At 40.3% G+C, this 16083-nt stretch overlaps 4 protein-coding genes across 5 annotated transcripts; 1 reads left to right on the forward strand and 3 right to left on the reverse strand.

The window, feature by feature from the left end:
* Positions 1–5771: 5771 nt before the first annotated feature.
* LOC122404776 lies at positions 5772–7144 on the reverse strand. Its single transcript, XM_043409000.1, has 2 exons — positions 6923–7144; positions 5772–5990 (listed from the first exon to the last, which is right to left on the reverse strand). Exons 1-2 carry the CDS (start codon positions 7142–7144, stop codon positions 5772–5774), a joined length of 441 nt encoding a protein of 146 aa, XP_043264935.1.
* A 612-nt stretch (positions 7145–7756) lies between these two features.
* Positions 7757–9778, reverse strand: LOC122404653 (splicing factor 3B subunit 4). The gene is made up of 4 exons (XM_043408815.1): positions 9522–9778; positions 9204–9287; positions 8849–9123; positions 7757–8747 (listed from the first exon to the last, which is right to left on the reverse strand). Exons 1-4 carry the CDS (start codon positions 9553–9555, stop codon positions 7902–7904), a joined length of 1239 nt encoding a protein of 412 aa, XP_043264750.1. The 5' UTR covers positions 9556–9778; the 3' UTR covers positions 7757–7901.
* Positions 9779–10749: 971 nt separating this feature from the next.
* On the reverse strand, positions 10750–11722 carry LOC122404658 (biogenesis of lysosome-related organelles complex 1 subunit 1). 2 transcript variants are annotated; one of them, XM_043408826.1, is made up of 5 exons: positions 11515–11722; positions 11309–11446; positions 11161–11233; positions 10873–11090; positions 10750–10811 (listed from the first exon to the last, which is right to left on the reverse strand). In XM_043408826.1, the coding sequence occupies exons 2-5, from the start codon at positions 11367–11369 to the stop codon at positions 10777–10779; spliced, it is 387 nt and encodes a 128-aa protein (XP_043264761.1). In that variant the 5' UTR covers positions 11370–11446; positions 11515–11722; the 3' UTR covers positions 10750–10776. The 2 variants fall into 2 exon arrangements, with proteins under 2 accessions (XP_043264761.1, XP_043264762.1); XM_043408827.1 differs by having other exon boundaries at positions 11309–11450.
* Positions 11723–11949: 227 nt separating this feature from the next.
* Positions 11950–15531, forward strand: LOC122404606 (protein AF-9). Its single transcript, XM_043408714.1, has 3 exons — positions 11950–12482; positions 12563–12831; positions 12912–15531. Exons 1-3 carry the CDS (start codon positions 12344–12346, stop codon positions 14727–14729), a joined length of 2226 nt encoding a protein of 741 aa, XP_043264649.1. The 5' UTR covers positions 11950–12343; the 3' UTR covers positions 14730–15531.
* The last annotated feature ends 552 nt before the right edge of the window (positions 15532–16083 follow it).

Genomic DNA, 16083 nt, shown 5'->3' on the forward strand with positions numbered 1-16083 from the left:
ATAATTCCTGCCGGAGCCTTCGCGGCATTCGCAATTTATTCGCACTTTCGCTGAACCCCTAGCGGTCTTTTTGCGACGGAGGTTTCTTAAAGCCGACCGATTTATTGGAACAACAACACGGGGATCCGTGTACGCGTTTACGCAGCCACGGGATCACAGACGGCTTCCAGATGGGGGTACAGAGCCTTTGAATGCGGCCAATCGCGAAATCTCTCCCATCACAATGAACGATCGAAGTTTCCGTCCGTGGTCGATGTTTATTCAATCGTCGCGAGAGTCTCGCGAATAGTACAGCAGCGGTATTCAAATTTTCAGAAGGTGCTACCCTAAAAGAAAAAAGAAAATTCTTACGTTCAAAATAGAGTTCAAAACGATAAAAGGAAACCAACAAACTTCGCCTTTCTTTGTACGTATTATACAGAACGTCCCAATAATCGTGGTATAATCGGGAAGTAAATAACATTTTATGTAAAAACAAGTCGAAAGTGTGGAATAAAATTTTTTTGTAACACCTTTCATCATCGAGGAAAAGAACTTTGAAAATCTGTAGAATTTGGCGCGCGCAACTAATTGCATTCTAATCAATCACGATCTATAAATATTAAATTTCGTTATATCGAGATTTACGAAATAACTCTGACAATTTATCGTTATTTAGTAATTGTAAATCTTCGTACAACAGATTTAATTAAAACGGTGAACTGCGTTGGAGATTTGCAAATTTTCAAAGTTATTTTTCCCGTTATCCGAAGATCGCAGAAAAAAATGTTATTCTACATTTTCGTCTCGTTTTTGCACGAACAATCGCCTGCTTCTTGGTTGTACTACTATCACTGGGACACCCTATATAGCAACGCGTAATAAATAACAAAGAAGTATACTTGTACAGCGGTATTTTATTCGTCGATTTCTGTATTTTATTAGATCGTACTTCTTCTTGTCTCTATCGTCGCGCTTCCACGGAATTCCGTGCACTTTTATTTCGAACACGACCGATTTATTGGAACAATCGTGTCTAAACTGTACGCGCGTGCGTATTTTCCAGCGATATATTTTGGAACGTCCAGATGCAACCAATCATTGACGGGGCAGGGTCCTCGCTAACGTGCAGCAACCGAAAAGCTGGGCTTCGTGGAAGTTAAATACGCAGACACGCTTAGACGACGCATAGAAACAAAAGTAACCTCATAAATTGACAAAAAAACAAATAATACGTATATTTATTCATCGATACACGTAAAGAAATAGTTTTCTCCAACTAGTATCTATAATCGCGACCTCTGTGCGCTGTACGAAAGTTGAACGCGCCGATCGCGAGACGACGTTCAGTTTACGAATCGTAACCGTGGCATGCAATGGCGGACGACGCGTTGAACGTCTCAATCTTAGCCACTGGCATCCGAACGGGACGAGAGTTTAATTCCCCGGTCGGTTTCCTGACCACGCAACATTAAACAGAGCCCCGCTGGTTGCACATTTCTTTATCGTCGTCCGTCGAGTGACAGTAAAAGCCGGCCTGGGTTATCGGAATGACACTTCGTTGCACTTGAACGAGGTCGTCGGCAGTCTGCTCCCTTGCCGCTTCTTATTCCACAAGCGGATCGAGTGTCCGGCGTAAAAAGATTTACAGGGAGCACAAGGATTTCTTTCACGCGGCTAATTTATTGAAATGTATCGCGTACGTTCAGCCGATCGGGACCGATTCCGATCGCAGCCAACGAGGATCGCCTCGATCCACGTTCCACGCCGCGTCTCGACGAGGACCGTGCTTTTCTTCGATCGCGGCTTCTCCCCTTCGTCGGTATTCGCGCACACGAGGAGACAAACACGTTCAAAACGGTCCACTATACTTAAACGCGTCCTCGTTCGGCGCATTGTTAGCTCGATCCCCTTATTTTATCAATCACGCTCGCAAACTATTTAAATTCCTGCTAGAGATCCAAGACACTGGGTGCTTTGCTTTATCTGGAACAGCATCGCGCGTTGTGCGGTAGATATAATTCTATTAATCGTATGAACATAATAATTAACGAGCACAACGATGCTATCGATCTTGTTTGCAATTCAACGCACTTTGAACAGCCTTTGCTGCGCGCTTTAAATCAACGACCGTGTTGTAAATATGTTTGTAACGGCGTATTTTGATTTTTTTTATGCGTCTCTTGTTATATCGTCTTCGTTTTGTACCTTTTCTTTTCCTGTGTCCTAGTTACACCTTTGTATTATGCATTTTGATTCTCTCAGAATTTAATTGCAGAAGCTACTCGATGATAAACCAAAAATCAGTCGATCAGTTTATGAATACAAGAAAAGTACTCTCGTTTAAAAACTTATTCCTATTGTTTATTTTCCTCGAGGGCCGCTGAGATATCGCGGTTTGATTCAAGGGCTCAACAGATCTTAGGATTCGGTAGAAAAGTCTCATCAAAGAATCTTTTGGCGGGTCTAGGACGAAACCCCGCGATATTTTTGTTTCACCGGCCAGGAATATTACTTGTACGGGCGTAATTAGCTTTAATTAGACCAACGACTCAATCGTGAGAACTGGAGTTTCTCAGGTGTAAATCTTTAGAATCCTGCTATTTATTAATGGGTGTCTTGTGTTAGCGCGTTGTAGCGTGGGATTTGAGGGAAATAAAAACAGGTATAGGTATATTATTAAACACAGCATAACTGAATCCTTTATTTCCAGAGTTTTTCACCGTTGCCACGACCACTCGACGAAATCTTATGTTAACGAGACGGTAGTTTTCCTCTCCCAGCCTACGCGGCTAATTGCTAACGATCTCGTGCTAAATGTCAAACGCGTATCGGCTTTTAATTTCGGTGCATATTAATTAAGCTTCACGATCGATGTGTCGCGGATCGTTACGCTTTCCCGAGACCGTCTATTAGGTTAGTGGGAAATAAATAACCGACCAGCGTTCCTGTGTTTGATACGTTATATTACAAATTTACAAAGTCGTTTTGCAATCCACACACTTCTACTAACAGAGCACAAAGGCCGTTTAGTTCGTCTTTGAAAGAGCTCTGATGTTCCAAATATTCCGAAACTTGGAACTTATTTTTTTTTAAAGTAAATTGCGTGAAGCTTAATATAACGCTTCTCGTTGGAAAACCCACTGAGACATCTATAAACAATATGCTAACGTACGCTTAACATAGCGAAACTATTCTATTCTGCAAAGATTAAATTTTATCGTCCCTTGAAAACAATCGAAGGAGCACAGGAAATGCTTCATGCTTGAATGGCCCAACTTGTGTGACTTTTATATGTACACTCCCACTCGTATTGGTACACTATAATGGTGGTTCACTATAAATGGAAAGAAACTTTAATATATTTATCGGTTTATGTTTGAATAAATTAAAAACAAAAGTCAGCAACCGTGACACGTTGGAAACAATAGTTCTCATCTGGTAACCGAAATTAAGCATCGTTCGACTCGAAAAAAACACGTATTATTGATTTTTATACTGTTTACGTCATTTATACCTTTTCTATCGGTTTTGTAATTTTGTAAAAAGTATTTTGTAAATAGAAGTACAACACAGTGTAATAAACATTTGGTAAAAATATAAACGAAAAGAAAAGTAGTTCCTTTTCATTTGCACTGAATCACCATTGTTATTAATACGAGTGGAGGGGGGGGGGATTAATTGTATTTAAAAATAATAAATTTGAGTACGATAATTGGTATAGCCAGTCAGAGATCCGGTCCCCCATATTGGACGGTTAAGTTTACACCGCATTCGAATTATTCGACCCTAAAAGCGAACTATGGCAACTTCATCGTCGGAGAAGCGCGTGTCCCGGGAACCGTCGAAGATCCACTCCGATTCCACTCTTCCACGAAGATTACACCGCGATTAAACGCTATCTCGGGATCGATCTTGAGATGGGGAAGCAACGGAGGAGCAAAAGCGAGACGGAAAGGGAAGATGAAGAGCCGTAGAAAGATAAAGGGACGCGGCGGATCGAGGGACATGCGCGAAAAGAGAAAGGGAAAAGAGTTTAAACGTCGCCTTGGGGTTCCATTCGGGGTTCGATTGTCTTTTTTAATTAGCTCCCAATCTCTTCGTACCCGGTCGAGTACGTCAACCGTGTCTTCTTAATTGTTAATGGGAATTGCGCCCGTTCCAGTCCTCGGAAACGAGTTTCGTTTGGGGCTGACCGCTCGATCGAATAGAAGCAGAAACTCCCCGGTGTATAAAATTCTAAATTCCCGAGCGATGTTCAGACGTGCCGAAACGACTTAAACCTAATTAATTTCGATCCGCGATTTGTACTATGGTCGTTGTTAACGTGAATCGTCGTCTCAGACTGCATCCGTCGCGTTCGATCAACCACATTCTACTGTGAGGGAGGGGGAGGGCCACTTTTAATCGCTTCAAACAGCGCCCATGAAAACCTTAATCTTTCTATTTTTACGTATAATTTCTATGAATGGGGATTCTCGAATCGTCGAATTTTTATCACGATTTTTGCGTAGCCACCCCCCCTCCAAGTGTCAACTCTTTTAAATCCGCTATAAGATGGGGGGCCAAGACTTTAGGGGCTCACAGTACTTACCAAACGGAATAAAGAACACTTGACCAACACAGAGCACAGATGGCGCCCACCATCTTGGATAAAATCGTTTCTCATTTGTCCAGAATGTTGGCCGCGATCGGGGCGTCGAGTCGCTATCCTACCGGTTATTATATCCGAGAGGGCCACGTAAGAAAGATACGTTTATCGTAAATGCTCCCTGCAACGTAATGACGCGGTCGCGATGTTCCTGCCAATCAAAGACCTCGCGGTGCAACACGGTGTCTTTCAAGACGCATCGCCGCGAAAAATGGCAAAATGGTGGTCTTCCAGCTCTTTCCATCGGTCTCTCGTCGACATAATTGCCCCGTTAAAACGGAACGACTTCACGCTACGACAGGGGCTGCAATATAAATCAATGCACGGGCAACGTTATTAGTTATTAGTGCTCGTGGCCCCCCGTGAATTATTTCCCGCTCGTCATTCCGTTTTTTCGCAATTATATTTTTCATTCTACGATCTAATATCAAAAGTAGATGTATCTGTATCGTAAAACGATTTTCAAAATGTTGAATTGAAAATTACAAGAATAGTGTTAAATTGTATTAAAAGACAGCAGCGTCTTATGATTCTAGTTTACACGAGCTTCAAAACACCTTATTACCGAGTAATGTTTCCACACTTTTTACTCCTTCATATCGCGGTGGTATTCCAAGAGTACATACAAAAAACAAATGATAGAAACAATTTTATCAGCGGTCGTGAACGTTTCTGTACGGAATCGCATACCAGCGTCGCGCAAAATGAAAAATATAACTTCGAATTAAAACTTCTGCGCGGTTGCGGTCCGTCATTTTTTAGAGCGGGAACATTAATTATGGGCAACATTAAGAGCACAAATAGCAGTCAGATGGATCCCGGTATGGTATTAATGGACAAAAAAATGTGTGTAATACTCTAAGGTTAATCGAATCTCGGAAGGATTAAGGATTGCTGTTCCCCCGTTTTTTGCATTCAAACTCGTTTGCCGTTTTGTTGCCCGTTTTCTATTTATCGCGGCTGCTCGATACGAATCACGTATCCGCCAACATCGTCCTTACTAAATCATACGTGATTATGCGGTACGGGATGAAATATAGCGCACGAACGTGTACGAATGCGTTCCGAACGGGCTTTGGAATTTGAATGGACGGGCGCGCTGAATCTGACGAGCGAGTGTCACCGGGTCTGTTAAAAAATTTTACTCACTCAGGTGACTGACGCCCGGCTGAGAGGCGATTACGAACATTTTTCTATGCGACGGGAAAAATTCCGACGTTGGAATTATACTTATTAGTATCTCGTTCTGATTACTTCCTGGAGGCCTGGCGCGGTCGTTTCGTCGGACGGCGTGCGTGTTGTGTCTTAATGGAACACCTTGAATATTATGTCTGCAATTACTGACTATGTAGCTGCTCACCTGGTTTCGAAAAGGAATCAAAATGACCCTCAGAAAAACTCGATGTAGACGACAACTACTACGCGACGAACGAGAAAACCATTTAAAGCGAGGCGGACAAGCAATTAGTATTTTATTTTGAATCGTTCTGTGTCAAATCGGACACAAATTGCAGTAACATTTTGTACTTGTATGTTTCCACGATCGTTGGTACGGTAACTTTTTGTACAAGATCGTTCTAAAAGACTGAGACAAGATGTAGCTCTGTCCTAAGAGTAGATTGATATTCGCAAATTGTTTACTTACTAAAAAGAGTTGGAAATTCATAGAAATATATTTTGAACATTTTTTACTTTGTTTCTATTCAATGATATTAAACATTTTACTTTGCTTGGTCGCAATTCAGAACACAAAATGCCTTGATAATCCCATTAGACGTATAAAGAAACTTTACGAGGACATAAACCTCGCTCGGCGCATCGTTATAGTGCTTTTTCTCTTCGTCAGTACAATAATATATTCGCTTAGAATTGTCGTGTGAAATTCATTTCTCATCCACGGATAGTAAATGCTTCAGAAAAGGTCCGTTTTTATTGCGCGTAAAATACCGGTTATTCTAAAGTCTCTGTTGTCGATACCCTTGTTAATAACTGTGATATTATATATTTTTCCACGACGAGTTCGGAATTTATTAAGAAGATCAAAATGGAACGTTTCATTCCTAGATAAGTCACAGATATTTTTCACCATCGTCTCTACTGTCTAACAACTCGGAAGTAAAACGTAAAAATATAAGCGAAAAGAACAAATTAAATAATGCCTTTTGTCAGAACATTTTATCCGAAATTTGAAGCGTTACTTCAAAAAGTGCTCGGTTTGACACGACACGAGCCACTTGCGCCACAACAATTAAACGATACGATTCTGATGTCCCCTATCCGGGGACCACTTACCGAAGATACGATAAATACAGCGAGTAAAGCAACGCCCAGCCAAAAGTACCAGGCTTCCCAGATATGTCGCGGCGGCCGTCTTTGTACCAGAAGACAACACTGGGAATTGCAACAGCAGTACAAACAATACTTGTCCGGTGTGCACGCGTACGGTTTTATCGTTTCACTATCCCCCGTGCCGTTCCATAGATCCGCGCTGCACTCGTAATAGAAACGTGCCATGTCACGACGCGAACATGATACCTCTTTGTTTTCGTTGGAAAAAATTCTATCAAAGAGCACTCGGAATTTGCCGGTCGTAGCTGAATTTTATTAAAAGCTAGCGAGCCAGCGAGACGACGCGCGGATCGATGAAGCCACCGCATTGAGTCACGAACGATCTAAAAAAATCTTGTTATTTTCAGAATGCATAGCGCGGCCGGCGCCGCTTAATTTACTACTCCAGACACCTGTTCCCCTTACTTACCAGGTTGGTGACACGCGACCAACACGCACAACGCGATTTCTCAGCCGCGCGCGTCTTTATTTCCCCGTGCGGTTTCGTCTTTTGGAACCTTTCAACGCGTCGGTGTGCTCGGTGACAACTGTTTTGCCGCTCATTTGTCCGCACAGCGTTATCACTGACTGGACAGGACAAGCTCGAAATAATCGATAACACGAGCTTGGCATGTCCTTATTCACACGCGACTACCGGATCGATGTACCAAATGACCGAGTTCGAAGCATTCGAAAAACAACGCCCGTAAATTTACAGGAAAATTTTCCCAGCCTTTCTTCTTTTGTTCCGTCCAGAGGATTTACAGTGAAAGGTAGCCATGGTTTACGGTCCAGAAATTTATTATGAAATTCTTGTACGAAATACACCTTTGTACAGTCTATACCTTCAGTCAGATTGAACATCGTGAACATAGTAAAAATCCTTACGTTACGTTTCGACAAGTCTTAAGGAACACGTCGGAAACTGAGACAAACAGTAATCTTAATATTGATTCGTATCGTGGGGTGGTGGTGGCGGAGGTGGGCCTCTCGGTGGGAATGGTGGTCGAAATTGTGGCGGTGGCGGCGGAGGTGGTGGTGGTCCTCCTTGAGATACAGGGGGAGGAGGTGGATGTCTCCAGCCAGGTGGAGGACGCGGTGGCGGAGGTTGAAATTGCCCAAACTGAGGAGGTGGTGCTCCGGTGGAAGAGGGAGGCGGGGGAGGTGGAAATTGGCCTTGTGGCGGGCCACCGACGCTCCAGTGAGGTGGCGGCGCCATCATCCTTGGTGTCCCTTGAGCTTGAGACGTTGGAACAGGCATAGGTGGTAACGGAGGTGGCATACCGGGTGGTAAAGGAGGATGAGCTGCCATCGACATAGGTGGCAACGGAGGCGGAGGAATACTCGACGGAGGAAATCCACTCGATGGCGGAGGAGGAACAGGAGGTGGAGGAGGATGACCCATTGGTGGTCCAGGCGTTGACGGTGGCGGCGGTGGTGGAACCACCATTCCGTGATGCATCACGTGATGTTGAGGATGATGAGTAGGCTGATGAGACGCCGGATTTGAATTTGGCATTGGAGGTGGCGCTAGCGGAGGAGCGTCAGCGAACAATTGATGAGGCCTATCCGCTTGGCTCAGTGGATTCTGTGCGGCTAGCAATCTTTCGGCTGCACTGCCGTGCCTTTCTCCTTTAGCATCACGTTTGAAAGCGTACGATACAGAAATAGGCCTGTTGCACAAGTATTGCCCGTTCATCGCTTCTATACTTGCATCGGATGCATCGAACGAGGCGAAGTTTATAAATGCAAAACCTTTTGAATTTCCTGTTTCAGGATCTCTCATTATCTAAAAGAGGAATAGATTATGATTAAGCCCTATAATTTGACAATACAAATGGTTTTTACCTTTTTCTTTCAGAATTTGTATTACTAGTAGAAATATGTTACCTTTGGTGTTTGAAGAATTACGCCAAACGCACTGAAAGTATCGTACAATAATTTCTCGTCTACTTCTGGATCAAGATTTCCAATGAAAATGTTAGCTCCAACATCCAGGTTCTTTTGATGAGCACTTGCTTTATTCACCCTTATTGGTTTCCCATACAGTTTTATCATATTCATTATTTTAATAGCATAGTCTGCATCTTCTTCTCCCATGAATTCGACAAATCCGTAGCCCTGATGCATTTGTGTCACCCTGTCCTTAGGCATATGGACATTAACTAAAAATGAAGTTATCGGATATATTTCATATTAATATTTAAAAGACATTGTCGCAATATACATTATATTAAGTACAAACCCACTGGTCCTGATTGTACAAATAGTTCCCACATAAGGGACTCCGTAACTTTGTCATCCAAACCACCCACATATATTGTAGCATCTGAAAAAGATTGTACATCATGTAAATTTGCTAGTATCAGTTATAGTTAATATTTCACTTCGGAAGTAAGAATGTTATTCTAATTGTTTTAATTTTAAGGTTATACATAACCTAATATAATTCAATATTCCATGTGTTATAAGAAAGTAACAGGATTTGAATAATTGCTATCCCATGTGTTACATATAAACAGAGCTTTTAAAAATTTATGAGTATTATACAACATAAACTTACCTTGATTACGTTCTGCAATGGGGCCGGCCGCCATAATTACTGTTTAGCCTTAGCCGGAGTCTGTGGATTTACATGTATGCATATGATATCGCAAACATTGTGTTTATTAATTTCCAACGTTTACGGGGAATACAGCGAACGATATACGAGTTTTTAGTTGTTACGCAGATCAAAAGCTAGATGGTAATATTTAAACTTTGTACGCAATAGATTGTCAATCCAATGAACAAGTTACTTACTGAATACATATCATGGCATTCAGTGCATTCGTCTCTTAAATAACATGAACCGGAATTCATTTCTAAAATGTAATGATAAATATTTAATAAATCGTAGATTAATTCTCTGAGTAATAATCTACAAAGTATGGTATTCGATTAGTATATTTAGGCGCAATAAGCGTTTATAAATGTCGCTTTATATTGGCGCCAAAGTGCTCAACAGAACTTTAATGCCATCATTACACACTCGATTACACACAATTAGTGTTTCATAAAGGGACAAATCATCAATTTCGAAACTCGTTTTCAAGTAGGAATTGTATCATGTTTTTGCTGTCGTAAAATTTTATGACCGTGTACCAGTCTTTGTAGCAGTTTTCATATATCATTCAATGTCATAACATTTATTTGGTTACTTTAGTTACTTTTTAATCTTCAATTATTTTTAGCGTCAATACGCATCAAGCATCAAATATTTTTGTTTTCAATTTGAGAAAATTAAAGTTATTTCAATTTATATAATTTATCTGTATTCGGTAAAAAGTTGTGAAATGTCGTGTACGTTAATTGTCTTGAATTAGTCCTACTTATTAGTTTACGCTAATAAAATAAACTGCTACTTCAAATTGTTGTCATCGACTTTATTATTGATCACAACGATTTTTTCTTTAACAAAAGAAAATTATTAGCTTAAATACCAATCCAACTGATTTATTTTTCAGTTAGGCGTCTTGATTGGTACTGGAGCTAGTGACTTTCTCTTCAAACGGCAAACGTCACTGTGATCTAGTAAGTACTTGGACGTTTATTCATCTTGTCATGCAACGAAGGAAAGCGCTAATTCCAGTGCCAAGATACATGTATTAGTATTGTAAACTTTGAATATTAGAAAACATGTTTAGATTTATTTTAATACATATTGATATAAACACAAAATAAGATAAACTTTATAACAACATTCAATAATTTCTATAACTATGATTCTTTAAACAAGAAAATACAATTAAGTTTTATTTTGGATCCTTCAGATATGTTTATGTAGCACTAGTTCCTTGAGTTTCTTGAGTTGCTAAAATTAATACGTCGATAAATATTTCTGTACTTGTATAGAAATTCTACAAATTATATACCTTTGTAAGAATATTCTAAAGCAGTTGCTATGGTCCTCATGTCTCCTTCAATACTGCGTGCCCAATTTTCTGCATCACCAATTTCTTTCAATGCACTTGAAAAAGATTCCACCAGGTTTAGCCAAGATTGTGTCTGTTTGGCAAAATTTGTTGCACTATGTTGCAACTGCTTTGCTTCTGCATCCAATTTCTTCTGATTCAGATATGCTTGGGCCACTCTGCATTGCAAATATGTATTTGATAACATCCTTAGGCTTCACTGTGTGTCAAAGAACATTTACTACTTACCCTACGTTTAAATGATCAACTAAAGCTTGTGTCAAATTACTCGCAGCTTGCACAGCTTCTCTTCTTTTTTGCTCTGTCAAAACAATATCATTTTTAGTAGAATCCTTTGTGATTATAATGAATTTAAGTATAAGAATTATCGAATTACCTTGCCTCTCTTTTCTTGCCGCTTGTTTACTCTGATGTTCTTTTACAATCGTAGATAACATCTTTGTTAATAAACAAGTACAGTATTTTCTTGTAACACTGTTTATAGGTTACATTTATTGTAAATATCCAAATTGTCCTTAGAAATTTATAGTTAATTACATATAAGAAGTATATTTTCCCAACGTACAATTTATATTTACTTACAACAAATGTCTTTAGAATTATTTGTTTGATGTCAGTTTGTCTATTGATCTCAAAAAAAACTGCATGTGAATCTGGTAATTTGATATCTACTTTGAGAATAAAGTCTTGTGAATTCTGCTTAAAACATCAGACCAATGACCAGTGTTTTAACTATATCTGAGCAGTTGAGATGTCCTTAAAATTTCGCCAATAAACAACGCTTAAATATGTTAGGGTTCTGTGTTCTAATAATAAATAATGTGTCATCTATTCAACCAAGGATTGGACAAAATTGTACAAAAACAAGTATTTGTATTGGCACACTACAAAAATACAGTGTTTGCCAGTAGATGGCGACGTATACAAACTTTTTTAATTCTATATAGTATACGGAATAACGAGTATGGCGACTAGTTCTCGTTGGTGTAAAGTTTACCTGTTGATAATCGAATCGGTTTTAGCTCGAAAAAATCTATAGAATTACTTCGACTTTAACGAGGCAAATTGCCTCCAGTAAACTCCTCGTTTGACACAACATTCTATTCTAATGAGGTGGTTAACATTTTCATACAAAACAAGTGTAACCAAACGATGCACCAGAATCTCAAGAATACGAAAATTAGGAAAGAAGTGCTGTCATTGCTTGTACATCTAGCATAAGTTGCTGGACGATGGTTTACAGCATTGTAAATGCTTTGTGATGGACTCAATAGTTAAGAATTCACTAGTGTTTTCATTCACGTCCACTCAGATAAATAAAAATGTAATGTAAATTTCTGTGTTTACCCGCGGTAATTGACACCCTCTATTTTCTTTGGAAAAGAGCATTTTAAAAATTTCATATGAGAGAATGGCAATTCGTATTACGTTAGAATGTGGTCACTCATCGATGTTACGTATGCGCACTACCCCTCAGGGTTATACTCATGATTGGGAATTATTTGTGCGGGGTGTTGAAAACGCTGACATACATCACTATGTTGAAAAAGGTAAATATATTTTTTTAACACGTTTGCTTGTTCTTAGATGTACATAAACATCTCTTTATATACCATTTTTTAAACCTCAGTGGTTTTTCAACTGCACGAAACTTTCTCAAAACCAAAGAGGGTAATAAAGGATCCACCGTTTGAGTTCAAAGAATCCGGCTACGCCGGTTTTGAGATTCCCATTCACATTTACTTAAAAAACAAGGATGAAGGAATCAAAAAGATCGAAATTTTATATGATCTTAACTTACAACCTAGTGGACCTGCCATTACAAACGTGATACGGCATACTGAAATAATTAATAATCCTTCAGATGAATTTAGAAGAAAATTATTGAAGGGTGGTGGTGTAAGTAAATACTTTGTCTTACTTTGCATAGCTTTTATTTATATGTTTAAAGTTTATAAACGAAATATTTGTACTAACAGATCATTGTATCCAGTTCCGAAAGTTCAGCAGAAAAAAGTGAAAATAAGACACCAACTATGGTTAGCAAACCGAAGTTAAGTGGAAGCGAAACAAAAAAGCACAAAACCGTGGAGTCAAAGACATCAAATTCTTTTGCTGAATTGTTTGGGACTCCTTTGAAACCTACAAAGGTTTCTCAGGATACCAAAAAGCCAACGCAACCGGAAAAATCATCGGCTCCTAAACCAGTAGTTACCACAGAAAAGTCGGATAAGGTGGAAAAAATATCAAAACTAAAAGATAGCCCTCACAAAGAGAGTAAAAAAGAGAAAGTAGACGATAAAAAGGATAAGAAGATCAAAGATCAATCGAAAGATAAAAATCGGAGTAAAGAAAAATCAAAAAGGCCTTCTAGTCCAAGTAATAAAAGTCACTCGAGCCCCTCTAACAAAAGACCTCCATCGCCAGTTTCATTGAAAAGACCACCTAGTCCCTCCACTCTCCCTCCTGCAAAGAGACCAGCTTCTCCAAAATCCAAGGAGAAAGAGTTGAAGAAAGTGGTTTCAGAGAAGGAGAAGGAAAAAGGCAAAGAAAAGGATAAAGCGAAGGATAACTCGAAGAGCGCGGCAGATTCTTCCAAGAGCGAGAAGAAAAAGGATAAAAAGAAGCACAAAGAGGACAGAGACAAGGAAAGGAAAGACAAGTACAAAGAAGGAGAACGGTCTGCCGCTAAGGAGATTCTAAAATTGAATGAAAAGAAAAGCGACAAACCGGATAAATCGGAGAAATCCGAAAAGGAGAAGAGTCAAGAATATAAATCGGCGAAAGATGGTAGGAAATCACCAAAGCCGTCGAAGGAGGTTGAAAAGCCAAAGGAGGAAAAGTTATTGAAGATAGAGAAGCCAGAGAAGACTGAGAAATCCGACAAAACGAAAGACGGGAAGAATGAAAAGGACAAGCAGAAGCATAAGCACAAAAAGAGGGAGAAGAAGGATAAACGGGACAGCAGCAAGGAAAGGGACAAGAAGGAGAAACGCGACAGGATAAAGTCGTCGACGGAGAAGCAGAACAGCGTGCCAAACGTGCCGGTAGCCAACCCGCTTTCGACTTTATTGGCCGAAATGCCAGAAAGGGATAGCAGCGATTCGGCGCCATCCATCGACGACGATTCCTTCTCCGAGCCAAAATTACCACCCCCCGTTAAAAAGGAGATGGAGAACGTGACAGTGTCCACGCCGCCCACGGAAATGGCGAAACCACTTTCGCCCGGAATGCCGACGGACATCAAGAAAGAGAAAGCGGATCGGAACAAGAGGGAAAAACCGAAAGGGAGCAAAGGGGAGGAGAAGGAAACCCGTAAGAGGAAACGGAGGAGCGAGAGCAAGGGTGACGATGAACACGCGGTTAAAAGAGAGAAGGACAGAGGGCATTCAACTTCTCCTCCTTTGGAGCCAGTTTCGTCGAGCCAATCGCCGGTTGTGGTAGACCAGGAAACGGTTCATATCGCGAAAGATAAGGAGGATCGTCCCGCGACCGAGCAGGTCGTTGAAAAAAGTGTGGAGACCGAGGCGGAACAAGTGGCACCAGATTCGACGAACAGTACTTTGGTCGATACAGAGATGGGGGAGCCGCCAGTGTTTTCGGAGGATTATGTGTCCCAATTGAAAGACTTGCAACAAAAGATAATGACTCTGCAGGACAACCAGGAGCTACAGAGAGTTGTTCAGGTGATCGCGGAGACCGGTCAGTACGAGATCACGAAGAAGACATTTGACTTTGACCTGTGCGCCCTGGATCGTAGAACAGTGCAGCGCCTACAGCAGTTCTTTGCGTCGTGACCGTCTGTAGCTTAAAAGTATATGACATCTCCTTCATTTTACATATTATTATTCTATGTATAAGTCACTAAGTTATTTGAGCTTACAAGAGATTCTTCCACGTGAATATAAAGTAATATATAAGACCCCAGACGGATATTGCACATGACACCTCCTCGGCAAAGGAGAGGAAATCGTTTTCTTTTATCTGGGCGCACGCTTGAATTTCATTGTTCTTTCGTTTCAGTTTAACGACCCGCATACATTTCGATCGCGTCGCGGATATACGTATGCATAAATTATTGCATAGAGGGGGATTTAACGAGGAAACGAGACACGACATTATTGCTTTTTAACTCCAGGTCCTTCGTCTTTGTCACGAGATCGGCTTATTTTCTTACATTTATACACGTTTCCAGCACTTGTTACTTTTTACGTTAATTTTGTACATAGGTGATACATACATATAACTTGTATAAAGCACGGATCGGGAATTGTACATTTGCATCGTCGTGTAACATAGAATTTTTACCGTTTATCTGGGGAACGTTCTCGAAATGATCTGCAGTGCATTTATTCACGTTATGTAGACACGAATATATATTGTTTTCTTGTATATTATAATGATGAAAAACATTTTACGTTTTCGTTTCATCGCGTAATCGGGGTCGTTCGAAAAAGAAAATTCTGTGCATCGCATTGCCTTGTAACATAGATATATTCTTGATATCTCGCGAAGAATTTAACGTAGGTTCATCCTCATGAATCAAGGACACCTTCTATTTATTGATATTTTCATACGCGTTGTATTAATATAAGAACATTCGAGGCGGTCATTCGGTCATTTTACATTTATCAGTGAACGTCGACGTACTTTTTTTTTCTTTCTTTTTTTTTCTTCTTCTTTCTTTTTGTATTATACATATACGCAATGCATTGGAAACGAAGCGGGACGCGCTTCGATGAGTCTTCGTCGTCTCGAAAAAGAATAATAATTTATTGCGTGGTGTGCGCGCATTTGATGCGCCGTTTCTTATTTACTTTTTATAAAGAAATATTTTCTAAGTAACCGTTAGACTGGATTATACGTTCGACAGGGATAAACGACATCGACGCGTCGACTAGTTAATGATACTTTTATACTTGTTTCCGAGCTCTTAGCCATGTCATCGTGCCTTCGAAGGAAAAAATCTTGCTGGAAATCTTTTATTCGAGGCACGTTATCTCTCTTGCTCTCGCATAACCGCGCGTTGATATCACCCGCGCGGCGATTCTATCGATATTACATTCACGATTTCATTACACGAGAAACCGCGTTAACGATCTGAACATCTCTCGCTGTGCTATTCACGCGGTTTATTCCATCGCGAAAGCG

The sequence above is a fragment of the Colletes gigas genome, unplaced genomic scaffold (genome assembly GCF_013123115.1).
Source record: "Colletes gigas isolate AHSC1104 unplaced genomic scaffold, ASM1312311v1 Colletes_gigas_Sc00003, whole genome shotgun sequence".
NCBI lineage: Eukaryota > Metazoa > Arthropoda > Insecta > Hymenoptera > Colletidae > Colletes > Colletes gigas.